Here is a 20529-nt window from a genome sequence, read left to right on the forward strand (position 1 = left end):
TGCTGGACAGGATGTGTTTACCCTTTCCTCTTCCTCCCACTTCACTCATCCCTGATTTCAGAGTTTCTCGAGGGATCTAGGAGGACTTTTGTTGCCACCAAGTGAATCTGTATATGGGGAACGGGGAGTATAAGATTTGGAGTTCTCAAGAAGAGGGTCAGTCATGAGGAGGCCATTCAAAATCTGGAACCTGCCCTTCATGCTTGCTGTCCTGTGGTAAGGCTGGTGAGCCATGCAGGTGCAGATGGAAGATCTCTAAGCCAGGCCCACACCCAGGCATGACAGACAGCTGTGATCTAAGGCAGAGCCTAAACAGAGCCTGGGTCCTGGGAGAGGGTCCATGAGACAGGGCATTGAGGAATTGGAATGAGTGATGGATGTGCTTTGGGGGTAGTGGTGAGGCCACTACTTTCAGACATGGCTCAAATAAGAGTCACAGCAGGCAAATAAGCTTCCACCATATGCCTCTATTTCATGAGTCAGAAGTCTAGGCTTCAGCCTGGGAGTCAGAAGTGAGACGCCCCAAATGGAGAGGACACACATCATGCTTCCCCGAGGGTTTCAGAAGCCGCACAGTTTGGAGGGCTGGGTCAGCTGTTTAGATATAGAGCTATGTAAGGAAATGTAGGCTCTGCTCCCTCCCATTGCAACCCCCACCATTTGTTCCCCTGGCATCAGAGCCAGCAGCGATATATATACACACTTTCATGTGCTCTCGTCATATTTTCCTCCCTTCTCCCTTCTCTTCCCCCAAAAGAAGCTGTCATGGCAGCCCTGGGGAGAAAAGAGCTCCTCTCCGTAGACCAGCTGTAGCAATGGCCACCAGGCGGCCAGAAGTGATCAGAGTCAAGCCCTGGGAAGAAGAGGCACAGGCTTCCAGCACCATGGCAACAGGCCTGCACGTAATTACCTGCATATAGAGTGCCTCTCTCCCTCCCCACTCCCACCATCCCGGATTGGAGCAACTCATGAGGATTCCCAAATGAACACGGGAAGCTGGGTTTGCAAAGCCTGATGAGTGTAATGCATCCAGATGGGGGAAACGCAAGAGGCTGGATATGCCAGGGACAACAGTCCCTTTGGCGGCCTCGCCTATCCTGTGCAGGGCCCTCCACCCTCTGCCCGACAGGCCACTGTCAAGGACAGAGCCAGCCAGAGGTTCAGATCCTGGGCTCAGACAAGGAGCAGGGCAGTGAGCCTGGACAAGTAGACCCTCAGGGCTCCTCTAGATGACTGAGACCAAGGTCATGAAGGCTGTAGTTTATGTCCTCCCATAGGTCTTGGAGACGGGCCTGCAGCTTGCTCCGGGCCTCGCTGCTGTCAGCTTGGAGAAACTCTGGGGCGAAGGCACTGTGACCTGGCGGGGGCGGGGCCAGCTGCAACTGGACCTCCTGGGTCTCCTGGTCGATGGCACGGGTGAAGTCGGCGATCTGCAGGAAGGTGTCGTGGCGGAAGGCCTGGAGTCGCTGGTGCACCTCCTGGGACAGCATCTGGGGGTCGGGGTCCGCCCCCTCATCCGCGCCGTCAGCACCGGCGCCCGCAAAAGCGCTGAGCTCTTCCCGCAGCTGGTCCAGGTTCTGCTGGATGCGCGCGTGCAGAGCCTCGGCCTTGAGCGTGAGCTTGCGCGACAGCATCTGCACGCAGCGGCTGAGGCGCGCGGGGCTGGCGGCGGCGTGCGGGGCCACGCTGCGGTGCAGCTCCTGCACGTGGCGCCCGATGCCGGTCACCAGGCGCTGGGCGTAGGGGCGGAAGAGCGCCTTGACACGGCCGGTGTGATGCACCACGCGGTCCTGCAGCTCCCGCAGCAGCTCCCGCGCCTCGTCCACGCCGCCCAGCACCTGGGCCTTGGTGCCCTCTCCGACCACGCGCAGCTGTTCCTGCAGCTCCTGAACGCGCAGCGCCACCTGCTCCATCAGCTCCGCGGTGTAGGGCTTCAGCTGCCGCCGCAGGCCCTCCAGATTCCAGCCCACTTGCTCGTGCACCTCGCCCATGTAGGGCTCCAGGCGCGCCCTCACCTCCGCCAGCTCCTCTTGCAGCTGCTGCCGCATGCCCACCGGGTCGGGTGGGAGCCCCAGAGGCTCCCTCCCCTGCCCACTGAGAGGGCTCAGCTTTTCCAGGAACTTGTCCATTTTGCTGAGGTCTTGCTCAAGGCTGTCCTTCAGGCTCCTGAGGTAGGGGACAGACATCCAGACCATCATGCTGCTAGCCCCATCATGGCCTTTCCCCCGGAGACATCACTGTCTGATCATTTGGGAAAACCAAGGCTGCAGGGTGGTGGCCCCAGAGCCAGGGCTCCAGTCCTAGCTGCGGTCCCACCACACACCCCTCACAGAAGTACAGACACATGGCACATGCAAATCCAGACCAACACTGCCCAAGGAAACAGATGCATCTGGACTTTCACACAATCCTTTCATTCTGGGGGCCGTGGCAGGGGTCCGCTGCCCGGCTCCAGGTCCCACCCCTGGGGAGGGGCAGCAGCTATAGTGAGATCAAGGCAGAGATGGGGGGCGCTGCTGTGAGCAAAGTGGGGGGCTGCACAGCCCAGGAAGGCCAGGATGAGGCAAAACTAGTACAACTCCATTCCTCTGTCCCAATGAGGACTTAATAAGTTGAGGAACCAGAAGCAGCACACCATCCCACTGCCCGGCTGTCAACTCCATGCGCCCACACCCCTTGTCCTAGCCACTCACGTGGGTTCCCATGCCAGCTTCTGCTGCTGGACCTGCTCCAGCTTCCCTTTGTCTCGGCTGCTCTGGCTGAAGTAGTCCCAGAAGCCTTTCTGGGTCTGGACAGTTGCAAACGCTGTAGAGACGGAGGGGGTGGTTGGAGACTGTGTCCCCACCCACCCCCCAGGGTGGATGGCCCCTGGGCCGGCCCCCACCAACACCTGCACATTTAAGTCAGGGTTGGAGCCTCACCTGAGAGCAGAGTCAGAGCCCAGGCCAGAACTGCAACCATGCTTGCTGTCGTCTACTCAGAAAGAAGACGGACCGAGGCCTGGGTGAAGAAGCAAAAGAAGGGCATCTCCCAAGTTTACCCCAGAGCCAACCTGCCCAGAATCTGTTCACCCTTCCCGGAGATATGGGGAGCACATTGCTATTGGGGCTGATGAGGACTGATCGAGGTGAGCATGGCTGGGAGGGAAAGGGTGTCTTGGCAAGAGGAGGGCTTCATTTTCACCTGGATCACACAGTGTGGAGCTCAAACTGCTTTGTAAAGTTCCCCCACCACCACCCTCCCCAGACCCCATGAGCAGCTCCTTCAGCCACTTCGGCCACCATTCCCTTGCTTACCTACCTTCCTGCCTCCCACTCAGCAGCTGGGAAGCTTGAGTGTCCCAAGGGAGTAAGAAGCAACTCTGGCCAAAGGGCTCCAGGATGTCCTTAGCACCCACCCCCAGCTCTCTGAGGAGACTCCGGCAATCCCCTCCCTGAGGACTCAACCTGCATCCCTCCACCCAGCACCTGCTCACCTCCTCAATTCTGGGCACAGAGAGCAGACATTCGCCTTTATACTCCAGGGGCCTGGGCCTCTGACAACAATTGCCCTGAGTAAATACCACGTGGAGGTTCAAAGAAGGATGACCTCAGCTGCCTCCCAGGGCTCACCTCCTGCCCTTCCCTGGCATCCAGAGGGTTAATGAGTGCCCTAGTATCAGGGGGCTGCTCCAGCAAAAAAGTTCTTCCTGGAAAGATTAACAAGGAGTAAGGCTGAACTCCTCACCCAGTTCCCCCCAAGCCCCATGACCTTCACCCTTCCCATTGACCAGCTGGCTGGCCCACCAACAGAGGAAAGCCTGTCTGCTGAGGGCGCTGCTCTTACTCAACTGCCCAGAGGCACTGAGCCCTAGCCAGACAGGGACAGTGTCCAGGGGCCAGCCTGAACCTGGGCAGCTCATGACAGCTTCACTACAGGCCACTTAGGCAGCCTGGGAAGAGCCAGCATTTACAGGGTTAAGGGCACTCCCATCTTCCACTTTGTGAAATAATCCTGGAACTGCAGGGAAGTCAGATGTGGCAGGGTGAAAGCAGTTAAAGACCTCAGGGCCAGGGACTCTGGGCCCAAAGAACTGGAGCAAGAGAAGGATTCTTCCAATGGGGAAAGTCCGAACTCTACACCCACCCCCGCCCCAGGGCTTCTGAGAAGGGGAAGCCGGGGGAGGCCCGACCTTTGTCTGATGACCACTCCATATACTTGAATACAATAGGAACTGCTGATTTTTGCAACTGAATGTACCTTGAATTGCTTCCCTATGTTCCATTACCAGTCACATCACAGCCTCACTTGCTTCTCTCCTTGATCACGTGCATAGCCTCCAACAGGTCTCTCTGCCAAAGCCCTGCCTACTCTGTGCATCCTCTCTGTGGCTCATCCCAACCCACTCTGGTCTCATCTCCTCCCACGTAACACCCTTGGCATTCCCTGAGCATGCCATCACTTTCAGGAACTTGAGGCTTCGTGCACACTGCTCCCTCAGTTTGAAGTAGCCTATACCTTGGTGAGTTTATATTCTATTTTTTTCAGACTCAGTTTGAACTAATTAATATTAGTTAGAATCACCATGTCATCCAGCGATTCCACTTTGGGATATATACCCAAAGGACTCTTGAAAGCAGGAATTGGAACAGATACCTGTATCTCCATATTAAGAGCAGCACTTTCACAATAATCAAGGTGGAAAGAGCTCCAAGTGTCCATCGGCAGATGAGTGGATAAACAAAATGTGGTATATATACACAATGGAATATTATTTAGCCTTAAAAGGGAAGGAAATTCTGACACATGTTGTAACATGGATGGATCTTGATAACATTATGCTAAGTGAAATAAGCCAGACACAAAAGAAAAAAATCTTGTATGAGTCCACTTAAATGAAGTACTTAAAATAGTCAAAGGCAGAGGCAGAAAGTAGATTAGTGGTTACCAGGGGCTGGAGAGGGAGGAAGAAGAGATATATTGTTTAAGGGCACAAAGTGGGTTGGTGAGTTAAGCGCCTAGTTCTTGGTTTTGGCATCTCATGGTTGTGAGATCAGACCCTGCATCAGGCTCAGCATGGAGTCTGCTTGAGATTCTCTCTTCCTCTCCCCATCCTGCTTGTGCTCGTTCCCTCTCTAAAATAAATCAATAAGTCTTTTTAAAAAATGGGACAGAGCTGGGATCCCTGGGTGGCGCAGTGGTTTGGCGCCTGCCTTTGGCCCAGGGCGCGATCCTGGAGACCCGGGATCAAATCCCACATCGGGCTCCTGGTGCATGGAGCCTGCTTCTCCCTCTGCCTATGTCTCTGCCTCTCTCTCTCTCTCTGTGACTATCATAAATAAATAAAAAAAATTTTTTTAAAAATGGGACAGAGCAAAAGTTCTGGAGGTGGTTAGTGGTACTGGTTGCACAATAGTGTGAATGTACTTGATGCCACTGAACAGTTGTGTACTTAAAAATGATAATTTTCACGTTATGCATATTTTACCATATTTTTTTAAAAGCATTTTGGGGGGCAGCCCCGGTGGCCCAGCCGTTTGGCGCCGCCTTCAGCCCGGGGTGTGATCCTGGAGTCCCAGGATCAAGTCCCACGTCGGGCTCCCTGCATGGAGCTTGCTTCTCCCTCTGCCTCTCTCTCTCTGTGTGTGTCTGTCATGAGTAAATAAATAAAATCTTTTTTTAAAAAAAGCATTTTTGGTATCCTAATGGTTTTTGCATAAGTTATGATATAAAATCTACCTGCACTATAGTGTCTGTAGACTGGTATCATCATCAATCCTTTTTTTTTAGAGATTTTTTTTTTAATTTGAGAGAGAGGGTGCATGAGCATGCACACAAGGGGAAGGGCAGAGGGAGAGGGAAAAATAGATCCTTAAGCAGACTCCCCGCTGAGTACAGAGCCTGATTCTGCAGGGTTTGATGCAGGACTTGATGTTGGACTCGATCCTATGACCCTGAAACCCTGAGATCATGACCTGAGCCCAAATCAAGAGTTGGATGTTCAATCAACTGAGCCACCCAGGCATTACCTCATCACCACATCGTCTAAGGTCTTGTCTGTAATGTAGAAGAAACACCTGGAACCGTGTTTCCCAGAATCCCTTCCCCTCTCTGGGCCACTGACTAGTCAGTGCGAGAGTCAAGAGGAAAAACTATTATTCTTCCTTGGGACTTGCAGGCAGAAGCATAGGCAGACAGACTTGGAGTTTAAAGCAGCTTCCACAATAGCCAAACTGTGGAAGGAGCCTCGGTGTCCATCGAAAGATGAATGGATAAAGAAGATGTGGTCTATGTAACAATGGAATATTCCTCAGCCATTAGAAACGACAAATACCCACCATTTGCTTCGAGGTGGATGGAACTGGAGGGTATTATGCTGAGTGAAGTAAGTCCATTGGAGAAGGACAAACATTATATGTTCTCATTCATTTGGGGAATATAAATAATAGTGAAAGGGAATATAAGGGAAGGGAGAAGAAATGTGTGGGAAATATCAGAAAGGGAGACAGAACATAAAGACTCCTAACTCTGGGAAACGAACTAGGGGTGGTGGAAGGGGAGGAGGGCGGGGGGTGGGAGTGAATGGGTGATGGGCACTGAGGGGGGCACTTGACGGGATGAGCACTGGGTGTTATTCTGTTATTCAGTGTTACCAACACTGGGTGTTGGTAAATTGAACACCAATAAAAACTAAATTTATTATTTAAAAAAATAAAGCAGCTTCTGGATGACCTTCTTAAGAATCACACCCATTGGCTTTGTAGACTAAGACAATTAGGTGAGCTTCTCATCTATAGTTACTAACAGGTGAACTTTTGAGAATCTCTTCTTCAAGTGCAAGCTGAGATGATCACTCCTCCAGCACTTCCAACAGTTTTATAAACCTTTAATTCTCTTTATTAAAGCCTTTCACACTTGAAATACACAGAGTGGTTTCTGGCTTTTTTTGACAGAACCTACATTAATACAAGAGGTAGATGCAAGACACACTCATGTTTCCCTATTCGATACCATCTTATTTTAGTTTCTAAAATGTTTGGGTTAAATGTTTGGAGGTATTTGTGCATGTGTATGTGTTATGTGCTTTCTGTGTGGAACCATTTGAAATAATGATAGACAGCATACATCTCCTAAGAATAAGGACAATTCTTGATAAACACAATACCATTATCAGACCCTGAAAATTAACATAATTCTTTAATATACCTAATATATTTAAATATATTCAGATATTCAAATTTCCCCAATTCTCCTGAAATGCCATTTGTAGCTATTTTTTCTTTCCTTTTCTTTCCTTTTTCTTTCCTTTTTTTTTTTTCTTCATAAATTCAGGATCCAAGACATCTTATCAGATTGTTGTGCCTCTATGGTCTTTTTAAATTTAGAACGGTACTCCCCAACCTTTGACATTCACTTCCTTTTAAGAGTCCAGGGGAGATGTCTTATAAAATGTTCTGGATTTGACTGTTTCCTCATCATTAGATTCAGGTTAAACATGTTTGGCTCCAATCATTGGATGTGAAAACAAGTTTCCTAAAAGCACTTACTTATAGAAGAAATCTGCTACTACATATAGATGGAATAATATAATCTTTTTTTAAAAAATTACTCTTTTGCAGCCCTCAGAGAATACTTGATTCAAGCAAGGATCATCAATGAATGCTAAAACCATAAGGTGAAGAACTGTTGGGGAAAGGGGTGCTTATGTGCCTTCAAAGTATCACCCCACAGATAGAAAACCTATCAATTGTTAAGTGTACTTTTACAGTGAAGAAATTTGGTGGATCATTTTAACCAAGTGATCAAACTTAGCATCACCAAATAGTCGGACAACCTGACATTTTGTACTTCCAGATGTGGTGCAATAAGATGGGCCAGATATAAAGCGTTTCAAACCAGATTATTTCCACAAGAACCTGTTTGCCTTTCCCTTTTCTCCATGCTTCTTTGTTGCTTAGTATCTGATATTCTCAGCTGAATCTTTAAAAGAGAGTTACCATTTGGATTTGTTGGTTTGTTTGTTTTATTCAGGAATTGCCAACATAATCTGGATGTAGAATAAAAATAATTTTTAAATATATATTTGTAGAGATTAAAAGGTACCTTATTTTTTAATGTTCAGTAGGAGCAGTTTCGCTATGTACACATGAAATGCACAAGCATATGGATTTCAAGTACAATCTCAACATGCACCAAATGAGAAGATTTCTTAGGCAGTCTTCCTCATTTGACTTGTTCTCTGAAGGAATATTAGTGACTCCTCATTCTAAATACAGAAATTCCTCAACTTATGATGGAGTTCTGTCCCAATAAACCTATCCCAAATTGGAAATATTGTAAATTGAAAATACATACCATAAGAAAATATTGAGCCTCACTGGCTCAGTTAGTGGAGCAGGTGATTCTTGATCTCAGGATTCTGAATTCAAGCCCCCACTTTGAGTGTAGAGATGACTTAGAAATAAAATCTTTAGGGCAGCCTGGGTGGCTCAGCGGTTTAGCACAGGGTGTGATCTTGGAGACCCGGGATCGAGTCCCACGTTGAGCTCCCAGCATGGAGCCTCCTTCTTCCTCTGCCTGTGTCTCTGCCTCTCTCTCTCTCTGTGCCTTTCATGAATAAATAAAATAAAATAAAATCTTTTAAAAAGAAAATACATTTAATACCCTTTACCTAACAATATTGAATTATTGGAGAGTGTACTGAAAGTGATAAAACAGAATATTTGCGCCGGTGCAGAATGGTTGTCAGTGTACCAGATGTTGACCCTCGTGATCATGGGGCTGGCTGGGAACTGCTGTTCACTGCCACTGCCCAACTTCACAAGAGGGGATCATACTGTGAATCTCTAGCCTGGGAAAAGATCCAAATTCAGAATCTGAAGTTTGGTTTTTACTGAGCACATATCTCTTTCACACCATCATAGAGTTGAAAATTTTTAAGTTGGGGACCATCTGTGGTAAGTCAAACTTTCTGCAAATTGTTCTCCTTCAGTCTTATCTGCCAATAACTCAGGTGTAAACTGAGGTGGAGCACTTTTTACTCAGTGTAGCAGCAGGTCCCAGGGTCCATCCCAGAATATACCAGAGACATAGGCAGAATAGAGTAACCATCCATTATGGGTCCATTCTACATTGTTTATGCTTCTATCAGCAGGCCTAAATGCAAGTCCACTTAAACAACAACAAAAATACATCTCAAATGCACTTTAACAAAGGGCATTTAACATGGCATTGAAATAGCCAAGCATGTTTAGTAGTAATCTGTGTAATCATTAGTCTTGAAAGATGATCTGTTCGCATTGTTTGTCAGAAAGAAAAGTAATTAAATAGGCCATCTGGAAATGAAAAATATAGTTACTAAAATGAAAAAAATCATTTGGGTACAGTTGAAGACCAAATTAGTAAACTAGAAGGACGATCTGAGAAAATCACCCAGAAAGAATCATAAAGAGAAGGAAGATATGAAATGGAAGGTAAGAGACATAGAAGGTAAAATGGAAAGGTCCAACATATGCCTCCTAGAATTTCTACAAAGAGAATAGAGAGATGTTGGAAGAAGCAATATTCCAAAGAAGACAGCTAAGAAATTTTGAAAACTGAAGAGAGATGTGACCTGAATCCTCTGTTGGAAGAAGCATCCTTGAGTCATGAGTAGAATAGATGAAAACAAAATCCAAATGAAGACACATTATTGTGAATGTGAAGAACATCAAAGATGATATCTTAAAATCATCCTTAAGAGAATGGACTGATTATCTACAAATGAAAATGATTAAGCGGATGGCTGATTTAGCAGCAATATATCTTCAAAAAAAGCTGAAGATAAATTAACGGCCAGCCAAGCATTATACTCGGGTAGACTATTATTCAAGAGTGACAAGTTGATTTCTGGGGAGAACGTAGAGCATTGATCACTCACAAAAACTCACTGAAAAGGAAACAAAACTCAGAGAGGACTGGTGTACAAATAGACACAGAAGGAAGGAACGAAATTAGTAAATGTTTAGGTAAATCGAAAATGCATTCATGATTTTATATGAATTTATATAAACATATATATATATACTTAAACATATATATACTTAAATCATGAAAGATTAGTTCTTTGCAACTAAAAATTGCTAAAATACTGGCAATTTCAGATAGTCCAACCTAGCATAAAAATATCTTTAAATGTAGTTCAGTCGCATTTGCTGCTGCATATCTAGTACTTAGAAAACTACTTGTCACATGGTAGGGGGCCTCAATAAGTATATATTGATGAAGGGACTACTTTGGAGGAAGTGCTATAAGCAACGAGGACCTAAAATATTACACCAAAGTAGTGTGGAAAACGGGAAAGCAGAAATCAAAGTTAGAGCATTCTGCAGTCTTTGCATTATTCTGTAAGAAGATAGGGATATTGATTATCTTTTAGACTTTGTGGATATTAAAATTTTAAGGATAACCCATTAAAAGAATACAAAGAATGTATACCTTTCAAACTAGTATATAGGAATGAGATTAAAGAACATCAGATTGACTTTTAGTAAAGAATAGTGGATTGATTGCATGCATTAGCCTGTGCTCTTTTCTGAAATCCCAATAAAGTAGCATTAAAGGGCACTTTTTAAAAAATGTATAAACACACAAAGAGAATAGAAGACAAGATTTTTTGGAAGTTAGAAAGCTTCTAAATGGTCAAATAATAATAACTAGACACACCTGAAAAGATTAATTTTGTAGCAGTGATGGAGAAAGCCAAGAAACACCCTGGTCTGTACTATTGAATGCCCTGGAAGTTCAGACATTAACAGGAATAGATCCTTCTAGAAGCATGGGTGACAGTAGGGCTCAAGAAGTGGCGACTGGTTGCAAGTCTGTTTGAGAGGCAAATGTGCCCCCCCAGTGCCACTCAGCTGGGTTACAGCCTTCCCCCAGAGCAGCAGGAAACCAGAAGTTTATTAACCGGAGAGGTTAAGGCCGGGAGCGGGCGTGGGGGGTGGGGGCAACAGTGGGAGGTCTCTGGCCTGGAGAAAACAAGGTGCTATTGGGGCCAGGGTTCTTCCACCCAAAAAAGGGAATGTAAGTAAAATTTTATATATGAGAGATGCCTCCCTCCACACCATCTTTTCCTTTGGCCAAAACGTTGGCCAGTTAGACTTTACCATCCAGGAAGGAGACTAGAACATTCCCCTAAGAAACTTGGCTATCCCAAGAAAATAGGCTAAAAGAAACACTTTTGGGGATTGTTTGTGATCTTAAGGGTCCATTCTAAAGTGAGTCATGGACTTAAGTCTTCATTTCAGCTTCATTATTTTCTTCCAATTTACTATAAAAATTTTCATACATACAGAAAAGTTGAAAGTACAGTGATCATCGTTAATACCACCTAGGTTCAGTGATTGTATATTAATAATATAGCAATTAATATTTTGCCATGCTTGCTTCCTCTCTGTATATGCATATTTCATATGTATGCTTGATTTCTGCTCCCTAGCCTGCTTCACTCTATTTTTCAGATTTACACAAGTGGGCAAGAATCTGGGGGTAAATTATTGAAATGTATAGGAAACCAAATAAATAGCAACAAAAGGCAATTATTAAGTGCAAGTAGAAAAAAAAGTACTGGAAAAATTACCATAATATACCACATATGTATAGCATGTATATAATCATGCTAATACAAATATTGGCTATGATATCATAGTTTAAGACCTATGGTATGACAGATTGAAATGTGTGTTGTGGGTAAGCTGTGTTTTATATGTGAAAGAAAACCCCATTTTTATTGACCATAGTGGGCAATCATAAGCCTAAAGATAAGTTGAGCCTAAAACTGGAAAATCAGTAAGTAATAACATAGAATTTTCTAAGGTGTTTATGCAGAAGGGAAAATGAGGATGAATTTAAGGGATTTTTACTTTTTTGTCCTAAGTTGTAGTATTTGATTCTCTAAACTGTGAAGCTTGATAAAACAAAAACTAAATTTAAAAGTACAGACAATTATTTTTAAAAGAATATAATAAAACTAATAGAAGGGCCAGCAGGAAGATGAAAGAAGCAAAAAAAAATTACCATGGTAAAAAGAAGATACAAAATAATATGATAGAAATAAATCGATAATCCCAATAGAAGGGAATTGATTAAACCAGCCCATAGAGGACCAACTCTGAAGCTAGACAGTGTGGGTTACAATGCCGACATGGATTAGTTCTGTGACCTTGGGCAATTTACTTAACTTCTCTGAGCTTCAGTTTCCTCATTAGTAAACTGGGAATAATTATAGTACTTCCCTCATAGGTTCTGTCGGAAATAAATGCATTTAATATATTTAAAAATGAAGTAAAAACATTCAGAGTGCTGCTTGGCACATAGTGAGCGCTGTGTAATGGTTTACTATCATCATTGATAACAATCAGATTTATAAAAATTAGATTTTTATAAAAATTCCAGCCATTAATGACTTAAAGAAGCATACTGAAAATACAACATCAGAGAAAAATTTTAAAGTATGGCAGGAGAAAGGGACCTTAAAAACCGATACAAGACAAAATTTAACAAAAAGAAAGCAGGTATAACAATATAAATATCAGAACACATAAGCTTTAGGGCAAAAAATGATGAACAGACCAAAGAAGTGTAGCAGGGGGAAAAAAAAATAAAAACAGGAAAAAAATTACCAGGAAAATAAAACCTAACATCATAGCCTCAAAAGAGATGAACTGAAAAGCCTCTGAGTCTCAAAGAGAAATTGACACATTTGCTGAGAGATTTTCATACCATTTTCTCAAATTGAATAGAATCGCAGAAAAATGAAAGATGTGAACAATAGGCAGCAAACATGATATATAAAGGACCCCGTACCTCAGGAAATACAGAACCTTTACTATAATTGAGTACATACTAAGCCTCAAAGGAAATCCAAGAATTGTTTGTAGTAGCAAAATAATAACGATAAAATAAATTGAAAAAAATGAAAAAAAAAAAAAAAGGAAAACACCCTAAATGTCCATCAATAGATGGATGAATAAGTTCTGGTATATTCGCAGACTGGAGTACCACATTCCCTGGTAACAATGAACACATTCTTTTTTTAAGATTTTTTTTTTAATTTTTATTTATTTATGATAGTCACAGAGAGAGAGAGAGAGAGGCAGAGACACAGGCAGAGGGAGAAGCAGGCTCCATGCACCGGGAGCCTGACGTGGGATTCGATCCCGGGTCTCCAGGATCGCGCCCTGGGCCAAAGGCAGGCGCTAAACCACTGCGCCACCCAGGGATCCCAACAATGAACACATTCTAGAGAAAGAGATGTGGATATATCCCCAAAGCATAATATAAAGTGAAAGAAAGCAAATTGCAAGAGGATACAACTAATTTTATATTGTTGACATAAATTTTTATAGCATGTGAAACAGCGTTGCTTATGATTTGGGCTCCATAAATATCCACAAAAGAATAAAACCGTGGATGGAAACTGAAGTCGTGGAGACTTACCAGCCTCGAGCTCGTGATGGCCTTGGGGAGGGAAAGTAAACAGGTGGGGGCAGAATGGCAGAGACGTGCGCTGTATCTACCGCATTTTGCTTCTTCAGGAAAAGATTCTAATATTAGCATCAGTATTTGTCAAATCTGGGTAAGGGGTGCCTGGGTGTTACTCCTACTATCCTATGCACTTTTATGTATGCTTGAAATCGTTCATTATGTGATTTTAAAAAGAAGCGAGAGGTCAAGTGGATGGAGAGAGAAGGGATGGGAGAGGCTGAGCTCAGCGCACCCCCGGATTTTGTCCAGGGGAAGCTCCCGTGAGCCCCACAGAAGCAGAAGCAGTGGGCAGGTGGACGTAGAAGCCGGGCCTGAGTTGACCTGGGGTAGCTGCTTTGGGGAGCAGGAGAAAGAACTGAGTGAGAACTCCCAGAAAGCTGACCAGACCCTAGCCGCAGGCCCACTGAGAGCTGGACACCTTGAATTCACAAGGGCATGAATCCAAACAGAATTTTCTCTAACAGGACACCACAATGTGAAGTTGAAATGCAGAAGCCAGCCTTATTCTGAATGAGGGTTTGCTAGACGAATGAAAGAGAGAGATGGGGCACCTGGGCGGCTCAGTCGGTTGAGCAACTGCCTTCGGCTCAGGTCAGGATCTTGGTGTCCTGGGATGGAGTCCTGCATCAAGCTTCCCTGCTCAGTGGGGAGCCTGCTTCTCCCTCTGCCTCTGTCTGCTGCTCTGCCTGCTTGTGCGCATTCTCTCTGTCAAATGGATGGATAAAAATCATTAAAAAGAGAGAGACAGAGAGAGAGAAACAGAGGCCCAGGGAACCTCGAGAGACTTGAAGCACTGAGCAGGATGGAGGGTGAGGCAGGAGCCCAGGAGGGTGGTGAGGGAGGCAACAAGAAAACAGAGCCCTGGCAGTGTGCACGGCTCGGGGGATGTTTGAGAGAAATGTGCCAGAGGCAGAGCAGCTCTGGGTCCCCCAGTGTGCATGTGTTTGGTCAGCTGAAATGAGTCCGAGGAAAAAGATAGTTAAATTGAGGTCAAGGATTTGAGAGGGGAGATGTTTGGTCGCGTTTTCCACATAGATTTGGATGTTGCTAGGACAGAGGTGAGCTCCCAAGAAAAGAGATAGATGCTTCACTAGGAGCCAGCCGCCCAAGGCTCAGCAAATGTGAAAATCAGCAGTGAGGGCAAGGAAGGAGCAGAGCCCAACAGAGCCAGCCTCAAAGATTTAGCGGTCTGGAAACAGCAACAAGATCTGAGGACCACCAGCCTCCACAAAAGAGGGCCGCAGGGGAAACCAGGGGTCCTGAGCAAAGACCAGGTTGCAGCAAAGGCCGGGGCGGGGGGGGGGGGCGTGTCCTAGGCAAGGCCGAAGACACAGAGGGGTTCGGTCCAGAGGGTGATGGAAGGAAGAAGCAGCAGGCACAGCCGGAGTAAGGCGTGGAGGCAGGACATGATGCAATCGTAGCAAGGGGGGTGGGGGGCACAGTGAAGGATTCAGTCTGGCTGGTGCTCAGCAGCTGAGCAGCCTGGGAAGGTAGCCTGGGCACACTTGCAAGTCTCTCTACCCTCAGAGTCCGGCCCAATAGGATTTGAAAGCTTGATCACAATGACCCCTCTGTTGTGCACCTGCCACGGCCTGGTATTTACTTTTATTACCTGTAATGCTCCAAGGTAGGTACTGTTATCCTCATTTTACTTACAGAGAAACTGAGGCTCAGAAAGTTTCGGTAACTTGCTCAGGGTCTTGCCCTGCACCAATCCCGGGTCTGTCTGACTCTGGAGTCCATGCTCAATACACCGTCTCATGCTCAGGATGAGAGAACCCTGCTCTGAGGACCGGAACCACAGCAGAGCCTCTACCTCCTTACTGGAAGAAGCCAGGAACCCACTGTGCTCAGTAGAAAGCCAGGTCCTGCTCCCTCACACCAAGGGGTTTATGATTTGGGAGAAAGAGGACTGTTGAAATGCAGGGAAGCCAGAGTCCATGTGGAAGCTAATGTGGACACAGGAACAGTAGCTCAGGGCCAGCCAGAGGAAGGACAGCCAAATCCAGGCATAGTTATCAAGTTACCATGGGGAGTGGAATCCACCTCTGCCTCCTCATCCTATCCCACACTTAATGTGCCCCCTCAGGTCCCCTCCTCTCCTGTCCCCCAGCAATAGAACCAGCTCTAGCTACGGCCGGAACAGCAGGTCCTTAGGTCTTTAGCCTTGTCACTATGACCTGTTTACCCTCCACAGTCTATGATCCATCAGCAATGAGAGATGCCCCGCAGCTAGATGTTTGTGTCAGAAACACCTGCTGGTGGCGCAACAGCGAGGTGGGGCCAGTGACGTAGACTCTAATACCACGAAATGTACTGGGCACATTTTGAGTCAACACTATGATGGCGTGCCAACAGAGATAAGGGTTTTGGTTATTTACTGGTTTGGGTTTTGTTTACAAATATCCTTTCTCATCTCCAAAGATTTGAAGCAACTGACAGTGGAAATTGAGATGATGATGTTGATGATTGATGATGATGATGATGATGATGATGATGGTGGTGGTGGTGGTGGTGGTGGAAGGGGGACACCCTTAAGACTAGTGAAAATAAAAATAATAGCAGAAAACCTGATAACCTGATAAAGCACAAGATCTAAAAGACACAAACCACAGAGGCAATAAGAGATGACAAAGTTGTAATTATTGACTTTCATATTGGTTTTGGGTTTCCTGGAAGCCCATGAAGAAGGAAATTCAGTAAGTTACATAACTGTCATAATCAGAAGAAGGAAGCACACCAGACTCAGAAAATAATGGTTTTCCAAACACCAAGTAGCTAACTGAATATCTCTACGGGACTTTATATAGAGGGACCTTCGAACTGTATCAAAAAGTCCCTGACCAATGGTAATTTTGCATCAGATCAAGGTGGGGTCACCCAAATATCTAAGCTTCTGGTGGCCTGACCAGATCTATGGCTGGAATCTAGAGTGCCTGCCCTGTTTGAGTAGGAAGTCCTGTCTATTAAAATATTAATTTGCATTAATAGCTTTTTATTTTGTTAATATTTAAGAGTACAATATAGAAAAAGTAGAAAAAACAGAGAAGCAAAAATATATATAATCACCCACAATTTCACCATCAACTCTTATATTCCTACCATATTTTTTTTATCTAGGCATGTATTTGCATACATTTTTGAACAATTTATTTTATAGGATCGAGCTATTTGGTGACTGGATCTATCATTTCAAGAATATATATACTTATACATCCATGTCAATAAATATTCATTCACAATTTGATTTTCAGTGGAGATGAATATGGACACACCATAATTTAACAATCTCCTTCTATACATTGTTTTGTTTTAAAATCTTAAAAAGCACAACAACAAGCATCGTGATAGCTAAATGCATGCATTCCATGGTTACTTCCTTAACATATATTTTTAAATAGAAGAACGTTTTCTGGATGGGTACATTCCTATTCACAAACCCTTCTCAGTAATACCAAAGACCGCGTGAGTAGGTCAGAACCAGTGGCTTAGACTCTAGAGGAATGAATGCACCACAAAGCTCTCAATGGTCTTCCACCTTTGCTACTTTTGTAGACTTCCAGATAAACATAGCAAATTGATTGCACGTATCTAATTTCACTTTTTTTTAAAACCTCCCTCAAACTATGGTAAAAAGAATTTTTCTTTTTTTTTCTTTTTTTTATAAAAGATGGATCCCTATAGGAGCAAGAAGAACAGAAGAAAAGATGCCAGTGAAATCGTAAAGCTAAAAAACAGTCCCATTGCAACTAATTTAGCAGGCCTGAGAGAGCTGATCTTAAGTTGGCAGTGGGGAAAGATGAGCTCCAACCTGGCTTATTGCACTGAATTCACAAAAGTCTTAAGGAATTGTAGCAAATCCGCAGTTAGTCCACGTTGCACCCACGTGTGAATTAGAACTAACCTCCCCATTCTCGAGACACGCTACTGCCGTCTGCCAGAAATAAGTCATAATAAATACAATTCCATAATGTCTACAGTGTGAGAAATGTACCCTCAGAGTTGGGCAGTGCACATCGTGTACAGCCATACATAACAGCCCTGAACTCAAGACACCAGTTACCACGAAAGTAGAGGTGAATGAAGAGGGTGTTATAAAAGATGAAATGTTGGGGATCCCTGGGTGGCGCAGTGGTCTGGCGCCTACCTTTGGCCCAGGGCGCGATCCTGGAGACCCGGGATCGAATCCCACGTCGGGCTCCCGGTGCATGGAGCCTGCTTCTCCCTCCTCCTATATCTCTGCCTCTCTCTCTCTCTCTCTATCGTAAATAAATAAATAAATCTTTAAAAAATAAAATAAAATATGAAATGTTAGTTGAAATTATTTTTTTAAAAAGTAAAACTTTAGCTCCTTTATCCCACCTTGGCAGAAGACTAGAGGTTTATTTTTCTGAAAAGGGAAAGACTGAAAAAGAATGCCAGGCAGAGTCGAGAACAGGGTCGCCATACTAGAAATAGAGGGATTAACCCAAAGGATACCCTCTGAATGCTAAGCCCCATCCTGCTCCATCCACTCAGCCCCAAGAACACTGGTATCCAGGCCTTTACTCTCCAGGCTGAAAAGTGGGAGAAACTTCTAAAGGACATATGACCAACGCAAAAGGAAATACATAAATCTTTTTACATTAGGGGTTCCCTGACTAAACATTCCAGTGAATCACCCAACAGTGAAGCTCACAGTCAACAAGTACTACCCACGTACTTGGAGCTTCACATCAGTTTTTAAATCCCCACTCTTAAATTTAAGCAGACAGCAAAGATTACCAGTCATTCGAGGACAGATCCTAACATGAAAGATAGAGACCCAAAACAAACAAACATTTAAAAAAGAACTTGAACAAAACCACAGCTAAGTCATTTAAAAATACCATGAATATCATCAGAGAGTTAAATATATTACATTGATCAAACAAGAACAGGATATTATAAAAGAACATTCACAGAATTTTAAAAATCCTCTTGCAAAATAAACATGTGATTGCAGAACCAAACAACTGAATAGAGGGTGAAGAAATCTCTCAGAAAGGAGAGCGTTACAGAGCAGGAAGACATAAGAGAAAAGATAGAATTAATTAAAAGGCTTTTCCAGAAATTTCCTGTCGTTGGAAGAGATAAAGAAAAGGCCATGCAATCAGCTTGTAGAAAATTCAGCATTATCTGGTAAAGATGAATATATCCATGCTGTACAACTGAGCATGAGACAAAGATTCATTAAACGAATTGATTTATTCAACAAATATTAATTATGAACCTACTAAGTTCTAGCCATTGTGCTAAGATTGCTCACCCCAAGGCAGCAGTGCAGTATGGCACATCTCTGGCTCAGTTTTGTCCTCAAGGTTTGCGGTTCCATGCAAGGAGTGTCTGAGTAGATTTCCTGTGGGCAGATCATATATATAAAGGTTTTATAATTATTCTGTGGTTCAAAAGAGTTATAAAAATACCACCAAAGCCATATTGAGAAAGAACAAGCTTAATTTTAATGATCTTTAACAGGGCTGTTCCAAGATAAAATCCATTCTTTGGGAGATGGTAAGTTGGCTGCCAGTACAGGATTCATTCACTCAACAGCTGAGTGGTGACCGTGTGCCAGGCACTGTGCGAAGCATGTGTATTAGTTGGCTATTCTGCATAACAAATCACCCCAAAACTTAACATCTTATGATCTCTCACAGTTCCTGTGGGTGTGTGCCTAGGCTGTGTGGTTCTGGTTCAGGATCTGTCATGAGGTTGCAGGTAGGATGTTGGCTGGGGCTGTAGTCATTCTAAGGCCTGACCCGGCATTTGTTTCCAACGTGGCTCACTCATGTGGCTGGCAAGGAGGGGCTGCTCTTCCTCCCTGTGTGGTCCTCTCCACGGGGCTGCTTGAGTGTCCTCACAAAAGAGTAGCTGTCTTCCCTCAGAGTCAAGGATCCAAGGGAGATCCAAGGCACCAACAGTACCCTCCCTTTCTGACCACCCATAGGAGTCATACACCATGACTGCCACAGTAGCCTATTGATCACACAGGTCAGCTCTCTGGCTATGAGAGAGACCATGCAGGGCATGAACCAGAGAGGAGGATCGATCCTGGAGCCATTGGGGAGGCTGGGTACCACAATCTATATACACAATTATGGGCAAAGGAATGGGATACCTGTTAACGTAGAGTTGTGTGTGTGCATTAGCAATGGTGTCAAAGGGTTGGACAGAGAGGAGCACGTGGGTGGCTCAGTGATTGTCTGCCCCAGGGTGTGATCCCAGGGTCCTGGGATCGAGTTCCACATCAGGCTCCCCGCAGAGAGCCTGCTTTTCCCTCTGCCTATGTCTCTGCGTTTTTGTGTGTCTCTCATGAATTAATGATAAAATCTTTTTAAAAATTGAACAGAGACAAGGTGATTCCCTCCAAGCCTTATGGCCTGTGATCTTGTACATAGGTCCTAGCTCATACCTCAGAGCCAGTTGCTCAAATCCTCATCCCTCCGATGTGAGCAATGCTGGAGTCTCTCTCTCTCTTTTTTTAAAGAATGTTGTTTTTTATTTTTTCCACTCAGTTTAAGTCCCAGAGATCTACTCAATTTGTTTTTTTATTGGAGTTCAATTTGCCAACATATAGCATATCACCCAGTGCTCATCCCGTCAATTGCCCCCCTCAGTGCCCATCACCCAGTCACCCCAACCCCCCGCCCACCACCCTTTCCACTGCCCCTTGTTCGTTTCCCAGAGTTAGGAGTCTCTCATGTTCTGTCTCCCTCCCTGATATTTCCCACTCATTTTCTCTCCTTTCCCCTTTAATCCCCTTCACTATTTTTTATATTCCCCAAATGAATGAGACCATATAATGTTTGTCCTTCTCTGATTGATTTATTTCACTCAGCATAATACCCTCCAGTTCCATCCACGTCAAAGCAAATGGTGGGTATTTGTCATTTCTAATGGCTGAGGAATATTCCATTTACGTAGACCACAGCTTCTTTATCCATTCATCTTTCAATGGACACCAAGGCTCCTTCCACAGGCTATTGTGGACATTGCTGCTATAAA

The 20529-nt window shown here is 44.6% G+C and overlaps 1 protein-coding gene across 2 annotated transcripts; it reads right to left on the minus strand.

Moving 5' to 3' along the window:
* Nucleotides 1–447: 447 nt before the first annotated feature.
* On the minus strand, nt 448–3502 carry APOA5 (apolipoprotein A5). 2 transcript variants are annotated; one of them, XM_072822127.1, is made up of 4 exons: nt 3301–3502; nt 2922–3000; nt 2694–2805; nt 448–2166 (listed from the first exon to the last, which is right to left on the minus strand). In XM_072822127.1, exons 2-4 carry the CDS (start codon nt 2959–2961, stop codon nt 1215–1217), a joined length of 1104 nt encoding a protein of 367 aa, XP_072678228.1. In that variant the 5' UTR covers nt 2962–3000; nt 3301–3502; the 3' UTR covers nt 448–1214. The 2 variants fall into 2 exon arrangements, with proteins under 2 accessions (XP_072678228.1, XP_072678229.1); XM_072822128.1 differs by having other exon boundaries at nt 3297–3502.
* Nucleotides 3503–20529: the final 17027 nt, after the last annotated feature.

The sequence above is a fragment of the Canis lupus genome, chromosome 3, assembly GCF_048164855.1.
Source record: "Canis lupus baileyi chromosome 3, mCanLup2.hap1, whole genome shotgun sequence".
NCBI classification, from domain to species: Eukaryota; Metazoa; Chordata; class Mammalia; order Carnivora; family Canidae; genus Canis; species Canis lupus.

Coding starts and splice junctions, on each gene's coding strand:
- APOA5 (XM_072822127.1), bottom strand. CDS start 2,961: ATGGTTGCAGTTCTGGCCTGGGCTCTGACTCTGCTCTCAG. Junction 2,806..2,921: donor GGCTCTGACTCTGCTCTCAG/GTGAGGCTCCAA, acceptor CCGTCTCTACAG/CGTTTGCAACTGTCCAGACC. Junction 2,167..2,693: donor AAGCTGGCATGGGAACCCAC/GTGAGTGGCTAG, acceptor CCCCTACCTCAG/GAGCCTGAAGGACAGCCTTG.